Source organism: Tachypleus tridentatus, chromosome 2 (assembly GCF_004210375.1).
Source record: "Tachypleus tridentatus isolate NWPU-2018 chromosome 2, ASM421037v1, whole genome shotgun sequence".
NCBI classification, from domain to species: domain Eukaryota; kingdom Metazoa; phylum Arthropoda; class Merostomata; order Xiphosura; family Limulidae; genus Tachypleus; species Tachypleus tridentatus.
Genome location: NC_134826.1, coordinates 74,506,799 through 74,533,125, shown reverse-complemented (window position 1 = coordinate 74,533,125; position 26,327 = coordinate 74,506,799). Strand labels below are relative to the sequence as shown.

Sequence of the window (26,327 nt, the reverse complement as noted above, 5' to 3'; positions counted from 1 at the left end):
CCTGTCTGTTTATTTAGTTTTCTCTATATCTATCTAACTGCTCCTCGTCTTGTCTGTCTGTTAATCTAGATACTTTTCTACCTGTTTGTTGATCTAGTTGCCTCTATATCTATCTAACTGCTTCCCCACTTGTCTGTTTGCCTCTTTATTTAACTGCTCGTGTGCCTGTCTGTTTACCTCTGTAAGTTACCTGTAGGAACTACTACGGAGCTGGTTCATTACTGTTAACTATTGTCTCTTGACCTCTGTAAGTTACCTGTAGTAACTACTAGTTTGCTGGTTCATTACTGTTAATTGTTGTCTGTTTACCTCTGTAAGTTACCTGTAGGAACTACTACGGAGCTGGTTCGTTACTGTTAACTGTTGTCTCTTGACCTCTGTAAGTTACCTGTAGAAACTACTAGTTTGCTGGTTCATTACTGTTAATTGTTCTCTGCCAGTTATGTGTTTAGTGGCGAGATCAACCAAATATAAGACAACAAATGAAGTATGTTTAGAGACAACATTAATGTTTACTGTGGATAACCTTGATGTTCTCTTTTCGTCTCATTAATAAATATTTGGTTAAAACTATCATTCTGCCTGAGAGAAAGCATATTTGTATATAAGCTTATAAATCGTATGAAGCATTATTGTAATTTAAATCGAGTTAAATTTTCCGTTCTTGTAAACAAATACATCGATGGTCATTATGCTTACTAGCTTAAATAATCTATAAACATTACTATTAATGAAATCTTAAAGATGAATATACTTACCCTGTATCTACCCTGACGAATCTATCAAATTTACTCTTTGCCCAGTCTGAACATGTGTAGCTACATATTCTATCCTATACCTAGGTGGAATGAAGCTATCAATATTACCCTGTGTACTTGAAATAAATCTACTATTACTGACCTGTATACTTGAAATAAATCTATCAAATGTATTCTGTCTCTAGTCTAAAAATATATACCTATGTAAATTGTATATTTTGTTCTCATTTCAATAAATTTATAATGTCTGTTCGGTGTCTATAACCTGAACATTTAGACCATATATATACGCGTGTGTGTGTATATATATACATGTACGTATGTAAATATGTTTACATGTGTACAAATATGTAAAAATGTGTTCCGTTGACTATTGATAGTTTTAAACATTTTTAATGTTTGGACGTGTTCTTAATGAGAGATAGAGAAGAGGTGTTGAATTTAAAAATTCTGTATACTAAACGTCTAGTCTGCGAATCAGGGAAACATCTCGTGACGTTATTAAAGCTCTTCGTTACTGTTTTGTTTTTAGGAATTTTGAATAAAAGTTTTGAACACTTTGCGATTTCTGGCACCTGAATTGTCTGCCAGTATGGTCGATTTCACACTGGTTTCCAGGCTATGAGGGAGTAAAACACAAACCTCAATCTAAAACTCAGCACGAAACACTGCCATGGCAGCACACTTAGCGCAATATAAGATCTGTTTCCTCAGCTCTATAAAGTTGTTTTCTCGGTGGTTTTTGCATCTTTTGTTCGCCCAAGACCCTGAACTCCGAATGCGTGGCCAAACATTACTGAGAGATGAGTTCTTTTAAAAATACAATTTTTAAATTCTATTTAAAGCCCGGTAATTATGACACCCTCCGTAGCCCACCCAGTTCTCCGAATTTGATCTCTGTAAACTCTTACACTGGGTGTTCTTTATACCAACAGAAAAAAATACCAAAGAAAATACTAAAATTCATATGTGTTGAGTAACTGTAATTACATTGTTTATAAACTGCACTTTGAAAAATTTGGCTGGATGTATAGCAGAATTTGTAACACGTGATATTGAAAAATCACGTATAATCAATCACAAAACAAAAAAAAACAAAACCGTAACCCCAGTGTTTACGTAAAACAGAGTTTTCTTTGACAATGGCGAGGCCTGGCATGGCCAAGCGTGTTAAGGCGTGCGACTCGTAATCTGAGGGTCGCGGGTTCGCATCCACGTCGCGCTAAACATTCTCGCCATTTCGGCCGTGGGGTCGTTATAATGTGTCGGTCAATCCTACTATTTGTTGGTAAAAGAGTAGCCCAAGAGTTGGCGGTGAGTGGTGATAGCTAGCTGCCTTCCCTCTAGTCTTACACTGCTAAATTAGGAACGGCTAGCACAGATAGCCCTCGGGTAGCTTTGTGCGAAATTCCAAAACAAACAAACAAACAAGACTTATATTACAGAACGACTTACACATAGCACTCGGGTAACTGACTTATATTACAGAACGACTTATACTTAGCACTCGGGTAACTGACTTATATTACAGAACGACTTACACTTAGCACTCAGGTAACTGACTTGTATTACAGAACGACTTACACTTAACACTCGTGATAATCAAACTTAGTTTGCCCTCACTCTTTACTTCCTCATTTTGAAACCACGTGGCTACTCAGCGGTAAGGCTTATTAGTTTTCGATTCTCGCGGTGGCCACAGAATGTACACATTGTGTAACTTTGTGTGTAACATTTTGCAGTATTGCACTTGGCTAACCAGTAAGTCGATACATTCAAAATTAAAAAAAAACCAAAACAATTTTTGACAATGACAGTTTCATTTGCGAGTTGTCGAAAATTATCGTATCTTTATATACATTTTCAAAGAACAGCTAAAACAGTTAGAAGCTGTTATAGCTTATATACACACGGGAAAAGGCAGAGGTTTATAACTCTATACAAATATAACGATTTATAAGTTATATCGTATACATTTTCATGATGAATAAGTAACTCGTGATTTTTTTATAATTTTTATACCGACTCATTTGGTGTTAAATCTATACAGAAGACTTGACGACACAAGGATGATATTGTGTAACTTTTTAGTATTCGGTGTAAAGATTTTTTCAAGAATTTGTTGTGACTGTTTTAAACCATGAAGTACAACTATAACCTTGTTTCCAGAAGTAACCCGATATCTAACGTAACACACACAACGTTTGCAACATAAAGATATGCCTTTTTCTGAAACACCAACTTCCAAACTTTCCATGACTTGTCGTTGTAGCTTAGTGGCTAGTGTGTTGACTACGACTAAGAAGGTTTAAGGTTTGAGCCGCAATGAACCGCATTTTAAGCAATGGGAATATTATAACTGTGACAGCCAAATTTGCTGTTTGGTAGGAGTGACCATATAGACAGTGAATGCTTCTGAGTGGCCGTCGTTCTTCTGTTCAGTGCTGGTCAAAATTAGTGATAGTTACTCCTGACCGATTAGCTTATACAACAAGCTTAAGGCGCCCATCGGACTGACAATACCCACTGAACAATTTTTCAAAACTAAAATTATTGGTTGATACAGAGGGTACCTACATTCGCTGCTTATTTCGCTTGCTCTCATATTTAAAAAAAAAGAAGCATTTTATTAATAATTAGGTGATGTTCATCGGTCGACTCGTAATCTGAGGGCCGCGGGTTCAAATCCCCATGACATTAAATATGCTCGCCCTTTTAGCCGTGAGGGGCGTTATAATGTGATGGTCAATCCCACTATTCTTTGGTAAAAGAGTAACCCAAGAATTGGCGGTGGATGGTGGCGAGTAGCTGCCTTTCCTGTAGTTTTATTCTCCATAAATAAGGGACAGCTAGCCCAGATAGATCTCGTGTAGCTTTGCGCTAAATTCGAAACAAACTAAACAAACCATTCTAGAACACAGGTTATAATTCTCGGTGCTAAATACTGTAATTGAAGCACTAAGACTTAACGTTATCAGTATCGATAGGTGTGGTTAGAACTGTCTTTGCTACTGATGGAATTTTTCATTCTCTCTCTCTCTCTCTGGTATTTGGGTATATTTATGTGTATACCCTTGAGGGTCAGGTACACTCGACCTCTTCCTCCTCCATTTAGGCTCTTTCTCCTCGAATTCTACGTGCGAGTTGGATGTCTTTCGGCATGATGGTCACCCTCTTTGCGTGAATGGCACACAGGTTAGTGTGTTCGAAGAGGCCCACCAAGTATGCCTCACTGGCCTCCTGAAGAGCCATGACAGCAGAGCTCTGGAATCTCAGGTCAGTCTTGAAATCCTGGGCAATTTCTCTCACCAGTCTCTGGAAAGGTTGTTTTCAAATAAGCAGCTCAGTTGACTTCTGGTATCGACGGATTTCACGGAGGGCTACAGTTCCTGGCCTGTGACGATGAGGTTAATGTTTCATTGAACTTCTTTCAGTCTATTGTGCGTATTAGCCGCGTACGTAGACTACATGTGACGTCACGCACTCGAAAACAGCTTATGAGATATTAGTTAGCGCTATATGATACCTAAAACTTTTATTCTGCATGGATTGATTTTAAATGATATTATATCATATTATATATGAATTATAATGAAACTATGTTATAACAGTTAGATATATCAGCCAAATAACGGATAAACAGAAAGACAGAGCAAGCGAGAGAAAGCGCACTATTTTGTCGAACGTAAATGATTGAAGTTACATCAACTGAGTATTACTACAAACCAAAATCATTCTAAAACCCAGGGTTACCTCTAACCACATGATCTCGAGAGTCGTGCTCTGATTCTACTTAGCAGTGTTACGAATCTCCAGTTAATATCTTGGAAAATCAGAATAGAAAACCACACTGAAACGCCAAAAAAATTCCCGTGCCCATGGGGCCCGAATCCCGAAACTTTTAAGCATCTAGCGACACCTCTGCCACAACTTTCTGTGAAATGTTTCAAATCGTTCATTTATTCTTGTCTGATGTATGTATTAAATGTTTCATTTGTTATTGTACACTTACGTCTATATACCAAATAAAACATTGTTAAAATCCAGCTAAAGATTGCTATCTTTTCGAGACCGGAGTGAAGGAATGTTTTTTTGTATTACTTGCTATATTGAACACATAACAGAGGATGGAGGACTACTGTTAACTGACATTAAAATGTGGTATATTCCTTTTAATGAACAGTATATGCATATGTGTTCATATGCTTAAGATAAACATTTGTATCAGACATTTATCTCACTGTGTGATGAGCTTCTAGCCGTAAGCGAAAGATATAAAAAAATCAGTTTGTCAATTCATCAGCTAAGCTTCGGGACAATTACGTGGTTTTCATCATCCGGATTGTTGTTGTTGTTATTACACTCTTGAGTGAACTCAAAAATGTTCACCATTCGATTTTCATTTTGCAATTTCAAATAATCTCAGAGAATTGAATACAGTTATGAGAGTTTAATCACGTTTGTTATTATTGTATTAATAACTTATAAAATACTCGTGTTCCTTATATGATTTTTTTATTCATTCTCTTCCAACTACATTCACTGTTATATAGAAAATAAGAAAAAATTGGATTCCATGGGAAGATCCAACCCTGCGTTTCGTGCGAGTTGGACGTTCTTACAATCAAAACATAACTATCGAGACGAGATAATTCGTCATTAAAAAAATGTATTAAACTAAACAAATAAAATATAATATATATAATATTATATACAATACATAATGTAATATAATATAAAATATAATATAATACAACATATATAATATATGTATGTTTGTTGTTTGTTTTGGAATTTCGCACAAAGCTACTCGAGGGCTATCTGTGCTAGCCGTCCCTAATTTAGCAGTGTAAGACTAGAGGGAAGGCAGCTAGTCATCACCACCCACCGCCAACTCTTGGGCTACTCTTTTACCAACGAATAGTGGGATTGACCGTCACATTATACGCCCCCACGGCTGGGAGGGCGAGTATGTTTAGCGCGATGCGGGCGCGAACCCGCGACCCTCGGATTACGAGTCGCACGCCTTACGCGCTTGGCCATGCCAGGCCTAATATATGTAATATCAATTTGAAATTTCACAAATTAATATTAGTGTCCGAAGACCCTACTGTGGGTGAAAGCGCTTATTTTGGATAAAGAATTATTTTAATTATTCTGGAATAAGCTATTCTTATGTTTATAATTATCAGAAACCTCTAACAGGTAATGGTGCGTATTAACAACACTAATATATAATCTAAACAAATATAACAGTACTATCTGTTGTATAATAAGTACTTTGCAGAGTACTGATGGACCTTAACCAAAACTGGTATGGAGATTCATTGGGTTCAAAAGGGGGTAGTTGCAAATTTTTCGGTTTTGCATTATTTTTTTACCGTTTTTATGGGCGTTTTGTGTTTTTTACAATTACATATAGGGGGAAGCAGTTTTTCATGTCCTGAGATAACCTTTCATTAGTCATGAATTTACAAAACGTCCGTCCACTTGACGGGTATTCCAGCTAGTATTAAATTATTTACATGAGTGTCACCCATAACTAAATATATGTTATCGAAAACCTTTGCATCATTCACCACGCAGATCTACCGAGTACGAACGATCTCCAAAGGAACCTGTACTACTCACGACGGTAAACGTCACTTCCGTTTGGCAATGGCTTCACAAACTAAATATTTAAAATGGGTGCTGAACTTAAACTGTTCGCTCTACTCCTTATTCAGTTCAATTTTGGGTGGTATACCTGAATTGAGCTAACAAATTTCATAGATCTTCATGTGAACGTCTGGATAGTGATGCAAATAGTTAAAAGTTTCTTATTCATCGTATTGAGATTGTGTAATGTATTAAAACTCGTGATAAACCTTTCCTTTATTTTCACTTTTGGGCTCTTAGAATTGCAAGTATATATTATACGCAGGTATTCGAAGTGTTTCCATTGTATATACTGATAATTTCCATTACATGATGTAGTTTTCTTTCAATCCAGATATTAGTGTCGTTGTTGAAAATATAAAACTGAAACTACACAATGTAAGGATGTTTCAGTACAAACATTGGTGTCGTTTTTAACAATATGAAACCAAGGATGTTTCAGTACAAGCATTAGTGTCGTTTTTAACAATATGAAACCGTACAATGTAGGGATGTTTCAGTACAAACATTAGTGTCGTGTTTAACAATATGAAACCGTACAATGTAGGAATGTTTCAGTACAAACATTAGTGTCGTTTTCAACAATATAAAACCGTACAATGTAGGGATGTTTCAGTACAAACATTAGTGTCGTTTTTAACAATATGAAACCGTACAATGTGAGGATGTTTCAGTACAAATCTTAGTGTTGTTTTTAACAATATGAAACCATACAATATAGGGATGTTTCAGTGCAAATATTAGTGTCGTTTTTAACAATATGAAACCGTACAATGTAGGGATGTTTCAGTACAAGCATTAGTATCGTTTTTAACAATATGAAACCATACAATGTAGGAATGTTTCAGTACAAGCATTAGTGTCGTTTTTAACAATATGAAACTATACAATGTAGGGATGTTTCAGTACAAGCATTAGTGTCGTTTTTAACAATATGAAACTACACAATGTAGGGATGTTTCAGTACAAACATTAGTGTTGTTTTTAACAATATGAAACTATACTATGTAGGGATGTTTCAGTACAAACATTAGTGTCGTTTTAACAGTATGAAACCATACAATGTAGGGATGTTTCAGTACAAGCATTAGTGTCGTTTTTAACAATATGAAACTACACAATGTAGGGATGTTTCAGTACAAACATTAGTGTTGTTTTTAACAATATGAAACCATACAATGTAGGAATGTTTCAGTACAAACCTTAGTGTCGTTTTTAACAATATGAAACTGCACAATGTAAGGATGTTTCAGTACAAACATTGGTGTCGTTTTTAACAATATGAAACCATACAATGTAGGGATGTTTCAGTACAAACATTAGTGTTGTTTTTAACAATATGAAACTATACAATGTAGGGATGTTTCAGTACAAACATTAGTGTCGTTTTTAACAATATGAAACCATACAATGTAGGGATGTTTCAGTACAAGCATTAGTGTCGTTTTTAACAGTATGAAACCGTACAATGTAGGAATGTTTCAGTACAAACATTAGTGTCGTTTTTAACAATATGAAACTACACAATGTAAGGATGTTTCAGTACAAGCATTAGTGTTGTTTTTAACAATATGAAACCGTACAATGTAAGGATGTTTCAGTACAAACATTAGTGTCGTTTTTAACAATATGAAGCCATAGAATGTAGTGATGTTTCAGTACAAGCATTAGTGTCGTTTTTAACAATTGAAACTACACAGTGTAGTGATTTTTCAATAGAGATATTAGTATATCCATTAACAGTGTTAAACCTGAGAAGAAACCAAAGTACCAGAACGGGCATGGTATTTGATGACTAACATTGATGGGCAGATAACAAAAATTGTCGTTATATAACAGAATAATTACAACTTACAAAGGCATTCATACGACTTAATCTTTAATCAGGGAGCGTATTTGTAGAAGTGGCTATCTGATGTAATTACGTGTAGGAAATGTTCAAATTAAACAATACAAGTTAACTACAGTATCGTAGTTTAATTTGACAAATGAGATAACACATCACAGTCTAACCAGTCACACGAGTTTAACACAATGTCAGCACCCTGTATTATTGTCGAGCTAATATTTCTATTGAAAATATATTAGTTGGTTGCACAGATATAATGTACTAAGTTTGAAGATTTGTGAGAAAGAGCGCTGTTAATATTGTTTCTTATTTTAGTATTTGTGAATGTTTATTTTGTTGTTGGCTTCTGTGCTGTTGGTTTTTAACATTCTTGTTCTGTCTGACAAATGTTTCTATAAAAACAAATCATTAGCATATTTTCTGTTTTATATGTTGTAATAATGTATGTACGTCCATGTTCAAGTGTTTGATATATTATAATAACGTATGTACGACCATGTTCAAGTGTTTGATATATTAATATATTTGTTTTATTTGCAGTTAAGCTTAAAACTACAAAGTGGGCTATCTGCGCTCCGCCCACCACGGGTATCGAAACTCGGTTTTTTAGCATTGTAAGTTCGTAGGCATACTACTGTGCCACTAGTGGACGTTCTCATACTAAATGTGCTTCCATACTAAATGTTGAATATACTATAATAGTAAATGTGCTTACATATTCGAGTGTTGGTTACATTACGATAATAAATGTGCTTACATATTCGAGTGTTGGATGTATTATTATGACTATTGTACTTACAAACTCGAATGTTTGATTTGTTACTTTCTGTTATTGAGCCAACCATTTAAAACTTTAGCAAAGTTGTGGTCAAAATATTTGCATATTTTGTAACAAATAAGTTCACTATTAGTAAGATAGAATATAAATACACTTAGTTCTTTCAAACAAGAATATGTATGTTATATTAGGTATCTACATATGTAATTTGTATAATGAGACATGTTCTATGGACAACATGAATGACGTATTAAAACTTTAATCAGACATTTATAGGAAGATGTATAATTCAGCATTTAACCTGTCACAACAAAACCTTACTAAAACATATATAACGATAGAATATAGCATCAAATTATTGTCACTGATATCAGTTCATATTAAACAAGTGGCATGCTGTTGATGAAAGTAATGATGTAAGCCACTCTCATCTTGCCCCAACCTGTCACTAGACGGCGCTGAAATCAGCTAAAGTTAACACATTAGCTAACAACATTTATCTCATTGTTATCTAAAGCAGACCATTGTGATCCTTGATACGTAACTCTGATTGAATTCTTGGCACACAACTCTGACTGAATCCTTGGCACACAACTCTGACTGAAACTTCGCATTAACTCTACAAATTTCGATTTATTTCACAAAAGAACGTTTTAGAGGAACGACGTATTTTCAGGGTAATGACAGTTCTTTCTATTTGTGTACAATGATTTAAAATTCACTCTTGTATTGCACTGGATGTCTCTTTAAAGTGGAGGATCAAAAGAGATTAACAAAGATTATCTGATCTCTTTCACGGCGGAAAGGATCAAGGTGACACTGATATTAATAAAGGTCTCTACATTTATTAAGGATCAAAGTGACACATTAATGAACGTCTACATTTCTTAAGGATCAAGGTGAGACTCACATTAGTAAACGTCTCTGCATTTCTTAAGGATCAAAGTGACACTCACGTTAATAAACGTCTCTGCATTTCTTAAGTATCCAGATGACACCCATATTAATAAACGTCTCTACATTTCTTAAGTATCAAGGTGACACATTAATAAACGTTTCCGCATTTCTTAAGTATCAAGGTGATACATTAATAAACGTTTCTACATTTATTAAGGATCAAGGTGACACATTAATAATTGTCGTTACATTTCTTAAGGATCAATGTGACACTCAAATTAGTAAACGTCTCTGCATTTCTTAAGGATCAAGGTGACACATTAACAAGCGTCTCTACATTTCTTGAGGGTCAAAGTGACACATTAATAAAGATCTCTACACTTCTTTCTCGCGCGTGATACGTGAAGTATTTTCCCTGTGTATATTTTTTCTATGTATCGTTTCCAAACAGGAAGTTAGTGACCATGGCCCTCCGCAGACCTCTTCTTCTTGAGACACAAAGGATTTCTAATGTCGACACGTTCAGCCATTTAGAGAGCTTCTTGACAGGAGTCAATCTCTGCTTTCCACGATCTTTCCTTCCTTCAGTCTTTACAGTTAAAACCAGACTTTCGATTTCTTCTTCTCAGGAAACTCGAGCTGTCTTTCTTTGATGCTAGACAACAACTGCCTACAGATAAAAACAGTTGCACTCTTGTTGTTTTTTACCACGTGCTCTAAGTACGCAAGTCTTCCGTTATCTAAAGTAGCTCATGATAGAAAAACATCCCACAAACCCAACCTTACCAGCCGCTCTCGTGTCCGGGATTTTCTTTTAAGCGGATTTTATCCACAAATCCTTCTTCCCTTTGTCGTCCCTCATCCAAAACTAGCTTTCGATTGTCGGGATTCTTTAACGAATCAGTTTCCATGAAAAAGATCTCCTGAGGAGTGTGAGAAAAATCCAACAATGCTTCCGTTAATGAACATAACATTGTAGAAACGGAGAGAACTTGTTCGCCGAACAGTAACGGTTAGTGCCAACTGATATTGTTGAAAAACACGGTATTCATTCTTCAGAGGTAGAGCTGTCCAGTGGTATCACTATCTGCATGGAACAGTGTTGTAGTATTATACAGCATGTTGCAAACAAACCGAGCACCGCTAGGAACTTTTAAAATCCTTCACTTATAGTTGTTCTAAATGTATGTTTTTTATATCACAACACAGTGTTACTTCCACACGTTCTATCGTATTAATAAGATTCAAACCAGTTACAGAAGAAGAGATGAAAACAACATTGATAAATATCGTGCAGTGTGCGGGTCTAAGAATTACCATGGTGTTGCGCGAACTGGCGTTATTTTCAAGGTTTACTGTGCACTCACATACACACACACACAAAACATAATTAAAGAAAAAGTATTTATATTTGCGACAAATATACTAAGGCTCTGTTTCACCGTTCCTGACTTTGCTCTACTGGCCAGAGGGAAGATGGTCAGTTAGCAACTCTCCTTACTACCATCATGTATGCTAACGGACTTACTGTCAACCACAAAATCAACACAAGTCCAGCAAAAAAGTGAAATAAAAAGAAGTCTCGGAAAGGCCTAGTCTCAACCTTGTAAAGATAATATGTGGTGTCTCATATTAGACAATGAACGAATAAATTGCTTGTGAAAGTGAAGAGCTTAGGTTTTCTGAATCAGATAGTCCGGCTTTGTTTCTATGAAAGAATCGAAAAATAACCTGCTTTAACCAAAGTCTACATAAATTTAACAATATTGATTAACTAGGCTTAGTCACCATCAAGCCCTTTTTTCTGCTATACTCAGTTTTTTAAGCTTCAGAAATGATGCCTTTAAACTATTAGTTTGCGGGTGTCTCTACAACTCTTTACCACTATTTTAGTTTGTAGATATCTCTATAACTCTTTACCACTATTTTAGTTTTTAGGTGTGTCTACAACCTTTTACCACTATTTTAGTTTGTAGGTGTCTCTACAACCCTTTACCACTATTTTAGTTTATATGTGTGTCTACAACTCTTTAGCACTATTTTTGTTTGTAGGTGTCTCTAGAACTCATTACCACTATTTTAGTTTGTAGGTGTCTCTACAACCCTTTACCATTATTTTAGTTTGTAGGTGTGTCTACAACTCTTTAACACTATTTTAGTTTGTAGGTGTGTCTAGAACTCTTTACCACAATCTTACTTTGCAGGTGTCTCTAGAACTCTTTGCCACAATTTTAGTTTTTAGATGTATCTAGAACTTTTTACTACTATTTTAGTTTGAAGGTGTCTTTTAAGCTTCTCACCACCATTTTGTAGGTGTATTTTAAGTTCCTTACCACTATTTTGTAGGTGTATTTTAAGTTCCTTATCACTATTTTGTAGGTGTATTTTAAGTTCCTTACCACCATTTTGTAGGTGTATTTTAAGTTCCTTACCATTATTTTGTAGGTGTATTTTAAGTTCCTTACCATTATTTTGTAGGTGTATTTTAAGCCTTACCACTATTTTGTAGGTGTATTTTAAGTTCCTTACCACCATTTTGTAGGTGTATTTTAAGTTCCTTACCATTATTTTGTAGGTGTATTTTAAGTTCCTTACCATTATTTTGTAGGTGTATTTTAAGTTCCTTACCATTATTTTGTAGGTGTATTTTAAGCCTTACCACCATTTTGTAGGTGTATTTTAACTTTCTTACCACTATTTTGAAGGTGTATTTTAAGTTCCTTACCATTATTTTGTAGGTGTATTTTAAGTCCCTTACCACCATTTTGTAGGTCTATTTTAACTTTCTTACCACTATTTTGTACGTGTATTTTAAGTTCCTTACCATTATTTTATAGGTGTATTTTAAGTTCCTTACCATTATTTTGTAGATGTATTTTAAGCCTTACCACTATTTTGTAGGTGTATTTTAAGTTCCTTACCACCATTTTGTAGGTGTATTTTAAGTTCCTTACCATTATTTTGTAGGTGTATTTTAAGTTCCTTACCATTATTTTGTAGGTGTATTTTAAGTTCCTTACCATTATTTTGTAGGTGTATTTTAAGCCTTACCACCATTTTGTAGGTGTATTTTAACTTTCTTACCACTATTTTGAAGGTGTATTTTAACTTTCTTACCACCATTTTGTAGGTGTATTTTAAGTCCCTTACCACCATTTTGTAGGTGTATTTTAACTTTCTTACCACTATTTTGTACGTGTATTTTAAGTTCCTTACCATTATTTTGTAGGTGTATTTTAAGTTCCTTACCATTATTTTGTAGGTGTATTTTAAGTCCCTTACCACCATTTTGTAGGTCTATTTTAACTTTCTTACCACTATTTTGTACGTGTATTTTAAGTTCCTTACCATTATTTTATAGGTGTATTTTAAGTTCCTTACCACTATTTTGTAGGTGTATTTTAAGTTCCTTACCACCATTTTGTAGGTGTATTTTATGTTCCTTACCACCATTTTGTAGGTGTATTTTAACTTTCTTACCACTATTTTGTACGTGTATTTTAAGCCTTACCACCATTTTGTAGGTGTATTTTAACTTTCTTACCACTATTTTGAAGGTGTATTTTAACTTTCTTACCACCATTTTGTAGGTGTATTTTAAGTTCCTTACCACCATTTTGTAGGTGTATTTCAACTTTCTTACCACCATTTTGTAGGTATATTTTAAGTTCCTTACCACCATTTTGTAGGTGTATTTTAACTTTCTTACCACTATTTTGTACGTGTATTTTAAGTTCCTTACCATTATTTTATAGGTGTATTTTAAGTTCCTTACCACTATTTTGTAGGTGTATTTTAAGTTCCTTACCACCATTTTGTAGGTGTATTTTATGTTCCTTACTACTATTTTAGTTGTAAGTTTCACTTACTTGTAAATGAGAGTTAATTAATTCTCTTTTTTTCAGGCGGTTTGGAACCAAGTGCGCTGGTTGTTGTCAGGGGATATCCCCCACAGATCTTGTTCGAAGAGCCCGCAACAAAGTCTTTCATCTGAAATGTTTCGTTTGTACAGTCTGTCGAAAGCAGCTTTCAACAGGGGAACAGCTGTATATTTTGGATGAGAAATGTTTCATTTGTAAAGAGGACTATCTGACCAGCCGCCATACTCAAAGTAAGACTTCTCATGATATTCGTTCATCAATATATGCGTGTGCAAAAACAGTAGAATTATTGAATAACTAATTCCAAAATAGCCTGAAGAGTTTGTTTATATTAACAAAGGTTTTCTGAAGTGGGTGTCCAAAGTTCTCAATTTTGTATTTTTAAATTAAATTGTTTTATTTTTTACCTTTTTAGTTTTCGTATCTCCTTATTCAACTTATGAACTCTCGTTTTATCATTGTCACTACTTCTCTTAACTCTTTCATCTCACTATCCTATCATTTAATTCTCTTTCTCCGTCTTTTTTAAATCTCTGTTGCCACTGTTCTTCCTATCACGTAGTTTTCCCTTTTCTCCATTCACATCCACGTAATATTTGTGTTATTATTTAAGCTTACCGTTTTCTCCTTTACGTGATTTTCTTTTCCTTGGGGTTTGAATCCCAGTGACGTAATTTCGTACTTGTACCATTCGAGTTTTAAACCTGAGTTTTAGCTGTAGCAGATTCTTCTTGTTTGTAGTGGTAAAACATTGTTTCATCTTTGAACACAGTGACAATTTCGAATCGTTTATTCATGACACAATTGGAGTCATTTGTTTTTCTTCTGTTTTATAAACTGAATTGAACGTAGAGATAAAACTTTCGTTTGACTTATATTAGTCGTGAATGTTAAGATGAACGTTTTAACTTTTTTAAATTTATTGTTAAACATAAAACTGTAATCAGGGGTTCGATTCCCCTCGGTGGGCTGAGCCCTTTGTGGCTTTGCTATACAAAAAAACCACACACACACACAAAACTGTACAATGGGCGATCTGTACTATGCCTATTGCAGGTATTGAACCCCAATTTGGTCGTTATAAGCTACCACAGCTTCCTTCTTAGCCACTTGGGGGAATATTAAGTATAATAAAAACAGCCACTTTTTCTCTCTTCTCTTTAAAAAAAAAGTAATTTCACATATATAGTTCTATTTTTAATAAAAGATAAAGTAAGTGCGCGTGTGACCTTTCAGCGTTATAGTTTGTTTTGGAATTTCGCACAAAGCTACTCGAGGGCTATCTGTGCTAGCCGTCCCTAATTTAGCAGTGTAAGACTAGAGGGAAGGCAGCTAGTCATCACCACCCACCGCCAACTCTTGGGCTACTCTTTTACCAACGAATAGTGGGATTAACCGTAACATTATACACTCCCACGGCTGGGAGGGTGAGCATGTTTAGCGCGACGCGGGCACGAACCCGCGACCCTCGGATTACGAGTCGCACGACTTACGCGCTTGGCCATGCCGGGCCCTTCAGCGTTACAGAGAAAACCAGATTGTAAAACTTACACCAATAATAATGGTATCGATTACAGTGATTCAGTTTAAGGAAATTATTACTTTTTTCTTAAGTCTTATGGTTTCCATTAAGCCGAGGGCGAGTGAGTAAGCATCAGATAGTTCTATCATGATGCATAACGTCCATAAAGAAATAATAAGTTTGAAATGCTAACGAATCAGAGTAAGTTGAATGTATGTAAATTGGAAGTATATAATAAAAAAATGCAAAATGAAAAACTACGGTTTATTTCTGGTTTTCTGAATTGTCTTCAGCCATTTTTTTTTTAATACGTATCGGTATTCAGTTGTCAGAGATAAGTACCATTTCATGTTCGTATTCTCAGGTTCTAAGTCACTGCGGCGTTTGTTTTTAAACTAACTAAGTTAATATACCTTTCGTGTAAAGGTGTCATTAAATATGTGATAATTACCTAATTAAGATGTCTCGGTTATTTCTAAGATGGGTTGATGAAACCCTGCCGTCCTGTTTAGAAATTATTATATTAAAAATAAAACTTTCTAAAGTCTACGTCATCGTCCTTGCTGTCATAAATGTCAGCCCCGTAATTATCGATGAAGTTTAGACCCCCATCGACTTTCCAAACAAATTTTGTCTAAACTATTTATGCTCCAAAGTATTCAGGATGTATGACTCGATCATCACACGAGCTGTGATAATGTACGAACCACACAAATCATCTCTTCTCTACATACAAGGATACATCACTAAACCAATTAGTCCCACTAATTGTTGTTACGATACCCTTGTATTTTACGTATTTTTATCGGTTCTTTACACTTAGGGCCGTAATAGGCAATAAAAAAGTTTCTCAATATGATAAAGTATTAGACCCCAAAGGCTGTTGTTGTTATTGTTTTGAATTAAGCACAAAGCTACACAATGGGCTATATGTGCTCTGCCCACGATGGGTATCAAAACCCGGTTTCTTAGCGTTGTAAGTCCGCAGACATACTGCTCAGTCACTGCCCCCCTCAGTGAACAGAATTAAAAGATAGTTGCCAATTTAAGTACTATTTTTTCACAGTGTTCTAGGTTATAAAAGTTGAATAAACAAGTAATATATTGTGCTATAAAATAAATAAAAACGAATGTAAACTTAACACATATATATATTTGTAGCTGAAACCTTCCCTCACGAGTTGGAGAGAAGATAGGAGCTTTAAGTTCCTAAACGTTGTAAAGTAGACATTAAAGTGTGATCAATAAGAAGGTATTTATATTGTTTGTTTTGTAAGAACGTATATCAACCTTGTGATAAAGATAACTCGACCATTTGTGAAAGATGGGTTTTGATTTACTTTCCTATTTAGGAAGAAAGACTTCGGGTAACTGAGTTTTCATCACTTTGTATAAAAACTCTTTGAATCTACGTGTTTTGCTAACATCATGAACATCTCAATCTCGTAATTCAAGCGTGTTACTGGTGCTGGTCAGTTCAGTTGACCATAGCGTCTGCCCCATAAATAAAGTTCAAGATCCATCTAAGCACTTTAGACTATCAGGAAAACTTATGACATACAGAAAAGAAGGATTTAATTGTAGTGTACCGAAGATGACATATTACAACTTTATAGTAGTGTACCCAAGATGACATATTACAATTTTATAGTAGTGTACCCAAGATGACATATTACAGTTTTATAGTAGTGTACTCAATATGACATATTACAGTTTTATAGTACTGTACCCAAGATGACATATTACAGTTTTATAGTAGTGTACCCAAGATGACATATTACAATTTTATAGTAGTGTACCCAAGATGACATATTACAGTTTTATAGTAGTGTACCCAAGATGACATATTACAATTTTATAGTAGTGTACCCAAGATGACATATTACAATTTTATAGTAGTGTACCCAAGATGACATATTACAATTTAATAGTACTGTACCTAAGATGACATTTTACAATTTAATAGTTGTGTGCCCAAAATGACATATTACAATTTAATAGTTGTGTTAACCAAAGATGATATATTACAATTTAATAGTTGTGTGCCCAAGATGACATATTGCAATTTTATAGTAGTGTTCCCAAGATGACATATTGTAATTTTATAGTAGTGTACCCAAGATGACATATTACAATTTAATAGTTGCGTGCCCAAGATTACATATTACAATTTAATAGTACTGTACCTAAGATGACATATTACAATTTAATAGTTGTGTGCCCAAAATGACATATTACAATTTAATAGTTGTGTACCCAAGATGATATATTACAATTTAATAGTTGTGTGCCCAAGATGACATATTGCAATTTTATAGTAGTGTTCCCAAGATGACATATTGTAATTTTATAGTACTGTACCCAAGATGACACATTACAATTTAATAGTTGTGTTCCCTTTAGCAGTTTCCGTATTTATTGCTTTTCTTCATCCTGAAATCGAATTTTTGAATCAAGTCAGCTTTCAAACAAACTTTAGAAGATGTTGGTGGTGTGGAGAGAAGACAGCTACTCATCACCACCCACCGCCAACTCTTAGGCTACTCATTTACCAACGAATAGTGGGAATGACCATCACATTATAATGCATCCCGCTAAAAGGACGAGCATATTTGGTGTCATGGCGATTTGAACCCGTGCCCCTGTAATGTTTAAAAGCTTCGTGCTTTTATTAACATATTAATATAATTTGTAACATCAGGTAATTCATAAAATAGCTTCTTAGCTTAAGTGTTGGTTTTACATTATAGCATGAATGTTCATTATTATTATTACCATTGTTATATATATATCTTTTTGTGATATGTGTAGAATGAAAGGGATTTAAACGTAATGAGTCCCTTATAATGCACCGTAGCCACGTTACACCCCTATATAGACCGTAAAGTCCAATAATTACACCCTGGAACAGCTAGCTACTAATTAAAGGAGAGAATAGCTCCTGCTACGTTGGAAATAACCACGACTGGGCTTTATTGGGATGCCATTCGATCATTATTCTTTTAGCTAAATTACAAGAAAATCTGTAAATAGAGAATGTTTCCGCCCCGAAAGAACGTTTCTATACCGGAAGCTGCGTCAATTTCACACTCACACGTACGTATTTAGAAGACCATTTGAGACACGTGTTAGGAACGAAATTTGTTTTCTTTGAGAAAAAAAGAGCATTTAAATCACGTAAACATTAATACGTTTAACAAACGTAATTGGAAAATAAGCCAAGTAAAGGTAAAACTTTGTATCCTTTTAACTTGTTGGTTTTCTTTTAAATTTTATTTTCAGTTTTAAACTAATTTTCTATACAGCTTATAGGAAAAGGAAGTATTTAAGAATGGTTGGTTAAAGTTAAACTTAAGGAGTGACATACAATCTATTATTGATGGTAGAAACAACCTGGCCTGAGAAGTAAAATGTCGGTATTAACAGTATTAAAATCTGACTGTTCATCGTGTTCATTAAAAACGTTATTTTTCACCTACGTTCCCCAAACCACCTAGTTGTTCATACAGCACTTCGTCAAAAAAATTACTTTTTGTTGAGCACGTAAAACTTGAGTCTCCCCTGGGATTTACAACGCTAAAATCAGGGTTCGATTCCACTCGGTGACGACAGCAAATATGGCTTTGATATAAGTAGAACACACACACACATGAATGACTTGAAACGAGACACATACACTGTTATTTAGATAATTTTATTTTCCATGTAAATGGTTTCACCTTTCAAATCTTGTTATGTGATTTGTCTCTCTTTCCCTCTTATTTGCATTTGGTACAACGCTACTCAAGTGCTACCTGAAAGAAAGAAGGCAGCACTCATCGCCAATTTTTGGGCTACTCTAATCGAATAGTGGGATTGACCGTCACATACAACGCTCTTACAACTGAAAGAATGAGCATGTTCGATGATAGGATTCGAATCCCGTTACCCGCAGATTTTATGTGGAGCGTCCAAAACGTAGGATCATGCAAGGTCTAGGTTTAGCAGCTAGTAAATAAAATAGTCAGTCTGTAAATATGGCTGTATTTGCATATTCATTTTATAATATATGTTTATTTCCTGGGAACAAAGCTACACAATGGGATATCTGCACTGCACTTCGCATCGGGTATCCAACCCTGATTTGTAGCTCTGTAAGCCGTCAGGTTTACCGCTAAGTAATTTGAGGAGGGGGCTACTTTACAATAATGAACTTGTACAGGGTGTTCGGAAAGCCACTATGCACTTATATATTTATTAACAGACAAAACTGCACAGTTACTTTCCGAACACCCTGTATTTGTAATAACTTTTATAGCCTAGTAGGTTTCTATTACTCCCCTTACGGTTCTTAGTTAATAGTTATAGGTAGTAATATCGATATCTTTATAGGTTCTATTTTAAATACGAATCACTGCATTATGGCCACAGGATGTCCGAGTTTAGTCGTGGGGTTAGCATGCTAGACTGTTAACCCAACGCTTCATGGTTTGCAGCCTGTTACCCAAAAACGCATTTTTGGGTTGTGGGTTCTCTATAGCACTTATGGTCGAATCCCACTAAACGATTCGAGTAGCTCAAGAGTTGGCGGTTAGTGCTGTTGAATAACCTTCTTTACTCTAATCTAGCAGCTTAAAATGAGAGACTTCTATTCCAAATAGTTCTTGTGTCTTTAAATATGTAGAAAAACCAGGCGAACAAAGCCGCAGAACGGCGATGATAAACAAAAGTGTAACAGTTAGAGGTATGCTCTGTGTATTTATATACACACGTGTTTGTGTGTGCTTGCGTATTACTAGTTCATTAGTAACCGAACGATCCCGTGCAAATGAATATCTTCTCTCTGTTTCGTTGTTGTTAGTTTTGCTTGATATGTGCTTTACAAGCACGTAACTAATTTTCTACAGTTAGAGGGTGACCACATTGTCACATACATACTTGAGGCAAAATTATATCTAACTTTCCAGTCTATCTTATCCTCACATTAGGTGCAGTAGTAAAGAATTTATAAGAGCTTGTTTTTTTTTGTTTTTTTTTAATTTCGCGCAAAGTTACACGAGAGCTATCTGCGCTAGCCGTCCCTACTTTAGCAGTGTAAGATTAGAGGGAAAGTAGCTAGTCATCACCACCCACCGCCAACGCTTCGGCTACTCTTTTACCAATGAATAGTGGAATTGACCGTCACATTATAACGTTCCCACGGCAGAAAGGGCAACCATGTTTTGGTGTGACGGGGATTCGAATTCGCGACCATCAGATTACGAGTCAAACGCCCTAACCACTAAGTCATGCCAGGCCTAGGCAAGTGAGCGGAAAAATATAAAACTCTTATTTCCGTCTCGTTCTGAGAATTCTGTGCACTCCAGGATCTTTTTTATTTATGGTCCAACGAAGACACCAGTTTTGACCTTTGCCTCAGACAGCTTAAGGAAGAAGTCTTGAAGGTACTTGAAGGCTGCAGACTTCTTATCAAGAGCTGTGACAAATTGTTTCATAAGACCCAATTTTATGTGTAATGGTGGAAACAACACCTTCTGGAGGTCCACTAGTGGCTCACACTTGGCATTGTGCCTCCCTACAGAGAACTCGGTCCGTTGTGGCCAGTGCTTCCTGTTGTAGTGCACTGCGGTGTCCCCGCTGTCCCAAAGGCAAAGATAACAGGTAAAATGAGGTGCCCAAGGTTTGTCCTGATCCACAACAGGCATGCTGAAATATACCTTGTAGACTTTATATATTTTAGCAGATGCTGTCACAGAGTACATTTTCGCTCTTGTCTTGATAAATTGGCCACAAACATAGCAGAATGCATCTGGAGAATGCTTGCAGCTTCTTGATGCCATCTCTGATAAAATAAGATAGGTCTATGTGTTCACTTAGGCAGCTAAAACTAAACTGAAGTGGTGAGTAGTGAGTCCCTGTAAATATATTACTATGGAAAGTTCTTGAAAATTCTTGTAAGTTCGAGAAAATTCTCTATCAGCTACTCAGCACTGAATTTATCTGGAATGTTCTGAAAAATGTGTAAATTTGAAAAATTCATTATCCAGGTCACAAAAGCAAAGTTTGAAGAGAAAAATAGGTCTTTTCCATTTACTTTAGGCATAAGGAATTGGAAAATAATACCTTCTGCTTAGAAACAAGAAAAAGTAAAAATTTTAATACATAGTGTAATGTACCCCATATTCCAATGAACAACGTTTTCGTAAACGTTTTCTTATTTTATTGTTTAAAGAGTAAATGTGAAAAAGATTTTTTTATAATAAGTTCTCTCTCTTTTTTATAGTTCATCGTCTACATTGCAAATAATATATATATATATATATGTGTAAAACTTAAAAACAATAATAATGCGTTGCGACATTCACATATTTGCGATACATTAATAGATAAATAAATAAAGGCAGATATTCAGGTGATAAAACGTTTACAATGTTATTATACTGCATTAAAACGATCGTATATATTCATGTAATTTATAGTTGTATACACAGTTTTTAAAGTATTTCACATTCAACACGCTATTTTCGTTGTTTGTTTACTGTATTTAAAATGTTTACTACTTTCAAATAATTAAAAGAACGGGTGGTATAGAAGCAAGAATTATGGACAACCGATTGATATTTGATCTTTTTAATTAAAAAAATATACTAGGTTAGCAAACACGAACAAAAATACAAATATATTAATATGATGTTTCTGATGCTACAAGTTAAGTAAATGAAATGCACGAATTTCGTATTTTGCTATACATACGACGTGAAGTTAGGGTTTATAATTTTCATTAAAAACTGCGTTTATATATTATAGTTTATAGCGCATCTTAAGAATGTAATAATCCATCAATTACACGTGAAATAATAGTTCCAGTTATATATATATATTTATATTTATGTGCCTCGTGCTTTTTACAGCATATCTTTGTTTCATGATGTATTATTTTGAGAAATGTTATTGGCATTTGTTCTAATAATTATACATATACATATATCATTATATATATATATACATATCATTATATATATATACATATTATTATATATATATACATATCATTATATATATATACATATTATATATATATACATATCATTATATATACATACATATCATTATATATATATACATATCATTATATATATATATACATATCATTATATATATATATACATATCATTATATATATATATATATATCATTAAATACTCGGTTAAAATATATGAGATATCTTCTTGGTCCCGACTGTTCGCTCTTGTATTAAAGATAAAACTATTAGATCAGAAAACCAGGGATACTGACTGGAAATAAGAATACTTGATCTTTGATTGGGCACTGCTGTGTTTTAAATACTGCTGCGAAGCGTAATTGGCTGATTAGATTCAGTTATGGCAAATAATTATTGAAGGCTATCAATTCTTCTTCAGCTGAAAGGTCCAAGGGCAGAACTTTTATGAACATTATACTAGTTCACAATTAGTTTAGAATCAAGAAAATAGGTGGCAGGCAAGTTAGAAATGTGCCGTGGTTTATTCAAAATACAAACATCTCCGTTTTCGAAACTAGTAATGTTAGAGCACTGAAATGTATAATTAAAGGTTTGAGGAAACGTTTAGGGCTAAGTTCAAATTATTATGTACACACGTGTGTGTATATAATGTTTTTGTGTTAAAATGTAGCGTTATAGAACAAAATATAATTTAGTTTCAGAGAATGGAGTAATAACATTGTTAATCTTTTAAGTAGATTGTCTTTTGCATAATATATGTCGCTCGCTGTCGTGTTTATTAACCTCTCTTGTGGCTCTGAAGACTTATAACGCTAAAACAGGCTTCGATACCTGTGATGGGAACAGCACAGATAGCATATTGTGCAGTTTCGTGCTTAACAACAACAAGTGTGTTTTTTTCTAGCAAAGTTATATCGGGCTATCTGCTGTGTCCACCAAGGGGAATCGAACCCATAAATTTAGCGTTGTAAATTCGAAGACTTGCCACTGTCCCTCCGGGAGGCAGCAATAACGAATCAGACGTTATGTTTATTAATGGTAATCCATCGAACAATGCAAGAATTGCGGACATGACTTTATATGTCATTTCAGTATATTAAGAAACTCTTCTGTGCTATGATTAGTATAATTTAATAGTTCTAGCCGAATATAGTCTATAGCAATAACCTTTTTAGATTTTGCCTGCAGTGATATAGCGGCATGTTTTCGAACTTACAACGCTTGAACACTTAACAAATTAAGTTAATATATTTAATGTTTTTATTTTTTGATTAAACACTAGATTTGATTTACTTATACCTTAATAAATATCTAATTATCTTTACTTCAACAAAAAAACTGAAATTATAAGTTAAGTACTGGGCTGTTCTTTACCAAAGAATAGTGGAATTAGTCGTTACATTATAACACTCTCATGGCTGAAAAGGCAGGGATATTCGGGGATATGTTTTGAAATATTAGTTTTATATATTATCTATACATCATTAAAATTCCCGTTTCACAAAAAATGACATCAGCCGGTTTTACCTTTTTTGATTATGTATTACATTTCCTAAAATATTCAATGGAATCTGACTTTACCACTTTAATGTACCTCTATTTGCAAAGTTTCAAACTAGCTTAAATTAAAATAATATTCTGTCTTAAGAAATAGTTAAAAACTTTAAGTTTTACTAGTTACGTTTTTGTTTGTAACACCATTCTAATTTATGTTGCCAGGTGTGTGTGTGTGTATCTGTTTTTAATGATTATGCTATATTGCTATCTTATTCTAATCTATGCTACTGAGCATGATTTTTACTATTCCATTCTAATCTCTTACTGCATATGTTTTTTTTTCTATCTCCTTCTAATCTATTACTAAGTATGCTGTTTTTGCTGCCTCTGTTCTACGTTACATGTTATGTGTGTAACTTTCATATCAATCTCAGCTGCCTCGAATAATAACTAACATTTGCATCCGGGGACTCCAGTTCCATACCAGATTGAGATAACATGTTGTTCCTTTCCCCCCAAGCCTTCTTGGTTGCAGTATAATTTAGAATTCAAACATCGTTTGCAAACCAGTAAGTGTGCCACCAGTAACAGATTGGCCGGTCTGCTGGACCATGAATAATAATAACAAAAAAAAAAAACTTACGCGTTTTGGGGAATGACAACGACAGATAACTTCGTATGCCTCGCTCGGGCGATTTATGTAAACAGTTGGTTTAGCACTGGTTGCCTTTGAAGGCCGCCGATTTCGCGAGAGAGTGGAAAATATATGAACACTGAGTCGATTCCTAAGCCATCCAGAACGATGTTTCTATCGTCAGGGGCCTGATCTATCCACCTCGTTCAATATATAAGCACTATATCGCACAACAATAACACGCACGAGGGCACGAGTGTTGTGGCAGTGGCCAGTGAAACAAAGATCGATCGTAACGAAACTGACAAGAACGAAATAAACTGTGATAAAACATTTATTTTTATTTTATTTTCATAAACAAGGAACAACTGTGGGGGGGGGGGCTTATTAGAGCTAATGTAATCCTTTCTCTATATCGTCCCTTTTCATACACTGCTTGAAGAAGGTGGTTACTATGGTTAGTATGATCTGTCGTTAACTGCTAGAAGAGATAATCTGAAAGATCATAGTAAAGATTACAGCTGTCTTTGCTCTGTGGGATCGGTATAGGTGATTTAGATCCGAAGACTAAAATAAGGCTATTATTTTCAGGTGGCTTGGACGATGGCTTTCACGTTGCTCATATTTAAACAGCAGCGCGGAATATAAATGCATATTCTCTCTCGAACTAGTGTTTAATCTATGTTATGAGTGCCGTGACCAGCTTACACGAATATTTCTCTAAAATACCCCTCCCCCTGTTCTTGTACAAATAATTTAAATAGAGATTCGTGATCTGGGTTGTTTATGGAGTTCATTACAATTAACCACATCCTTCGCCGTATTGGACATTTATTATTCACTGAAATACCACATTTATTACATTTATGGTCTTTATATATTATTCCTTTCGTGGTGAGTAATATTATAATACAATAAAACTATTCTTATTCGCAGTTGTGACCGCCAGAACTCCGCCAGATGGCGCAGAGATCGAAGATACGAATGACAGCCATGCCATTCCTGATCATGTCTACACTCACGAAGATGTGAGAGACCCCAACTGGGAACGGAAGCCTAACTTATTGTTAAATGATTGCGACCTTTCCACCAGCGCTGGACCCCTTGCTGACAGTGAATTAATCGGAACATTGGGAAACACTCATACTTCTGATCTTGGTTCCACCACGTGCCCTGTCAAAAATAGCAATAAGAACAACAAAATGAGTGGGAGTGAAAGTAGCCCCAACAGTGCCAACAATTACACTTCACAGAATCAACAAAATGACGAGAATACGCCAGGAACTAAAAGACGGGGTCCTCGAACCACTATCAAAGCCAAACAGTTAGAGACCTTAAAGGCTGCCTTTGCGGCGACGCCGAAACCCACACGTCACATCCGGGAGCAACTGGCACAGGAAACAGGTCTGAACATGCGTGTGATACAGGTAAGAATAGAAACAATGTTAAAAGAGCCTTTTCACTCCCTTACAATTTGTTATTGCACCAAATAGGTTCCAGTTCTATTTTATATTGTTAAACTTTGTAGCTTGTACTATGATACCTATTGTATATCTTTTACAAAAATAAATGCTGAAAAATGGTTAGTTCATGAAAGGAGAAATTAATCGAATCTCGGCGCTAATGTTCAAAGTTTAATTAATGGTGTATGAAAACTAAGCAGTTGAAGCTTAATTCACTACAACAAAGCGTTAAGCATCGTTCACTTATGATGGTTCAATACCTGCTGTGAGAGGAGAACAAATATCTCACGTTGTTATAAAGCACTCTTCGTCTGTAAAATGTTACACAAATAGTACTCTAACAAAGAAAATAATGGTTTATTGGGTTTTAGTTCAGCGTGTTTATTTGCTATACAGGTACGTTTCCAG

At 34.9% G+C, this 26,327-nt stretch overlaps 1 protein-coding gene across 1 annotated transcript in view; it reads left to right on the top strand.

Annotated features, from left to right (window-relative positions):
* LOC143244248 (LIM/homeobox protein Lhx1-like) overlaps positions 1–26,327 on the top strand; it is an 80,813-nt gene that overhangs the window by 7,563 nt on the left and 46,923 nt on the right. The window contains exons 2-3 of the mRNA XM_076488561.1: positions 13,846–14,051; positions 25,393–25,883. Of these exons, the coding sequence (XP_076344676.1) occupies positions 13,846–14,051; positions 25,393–25,883 (697 nt within the window). The remainder of the gene's footprint in view (positions 1–13,845; positions 14,052–25,392; positions 25,884–26,327) is intronic.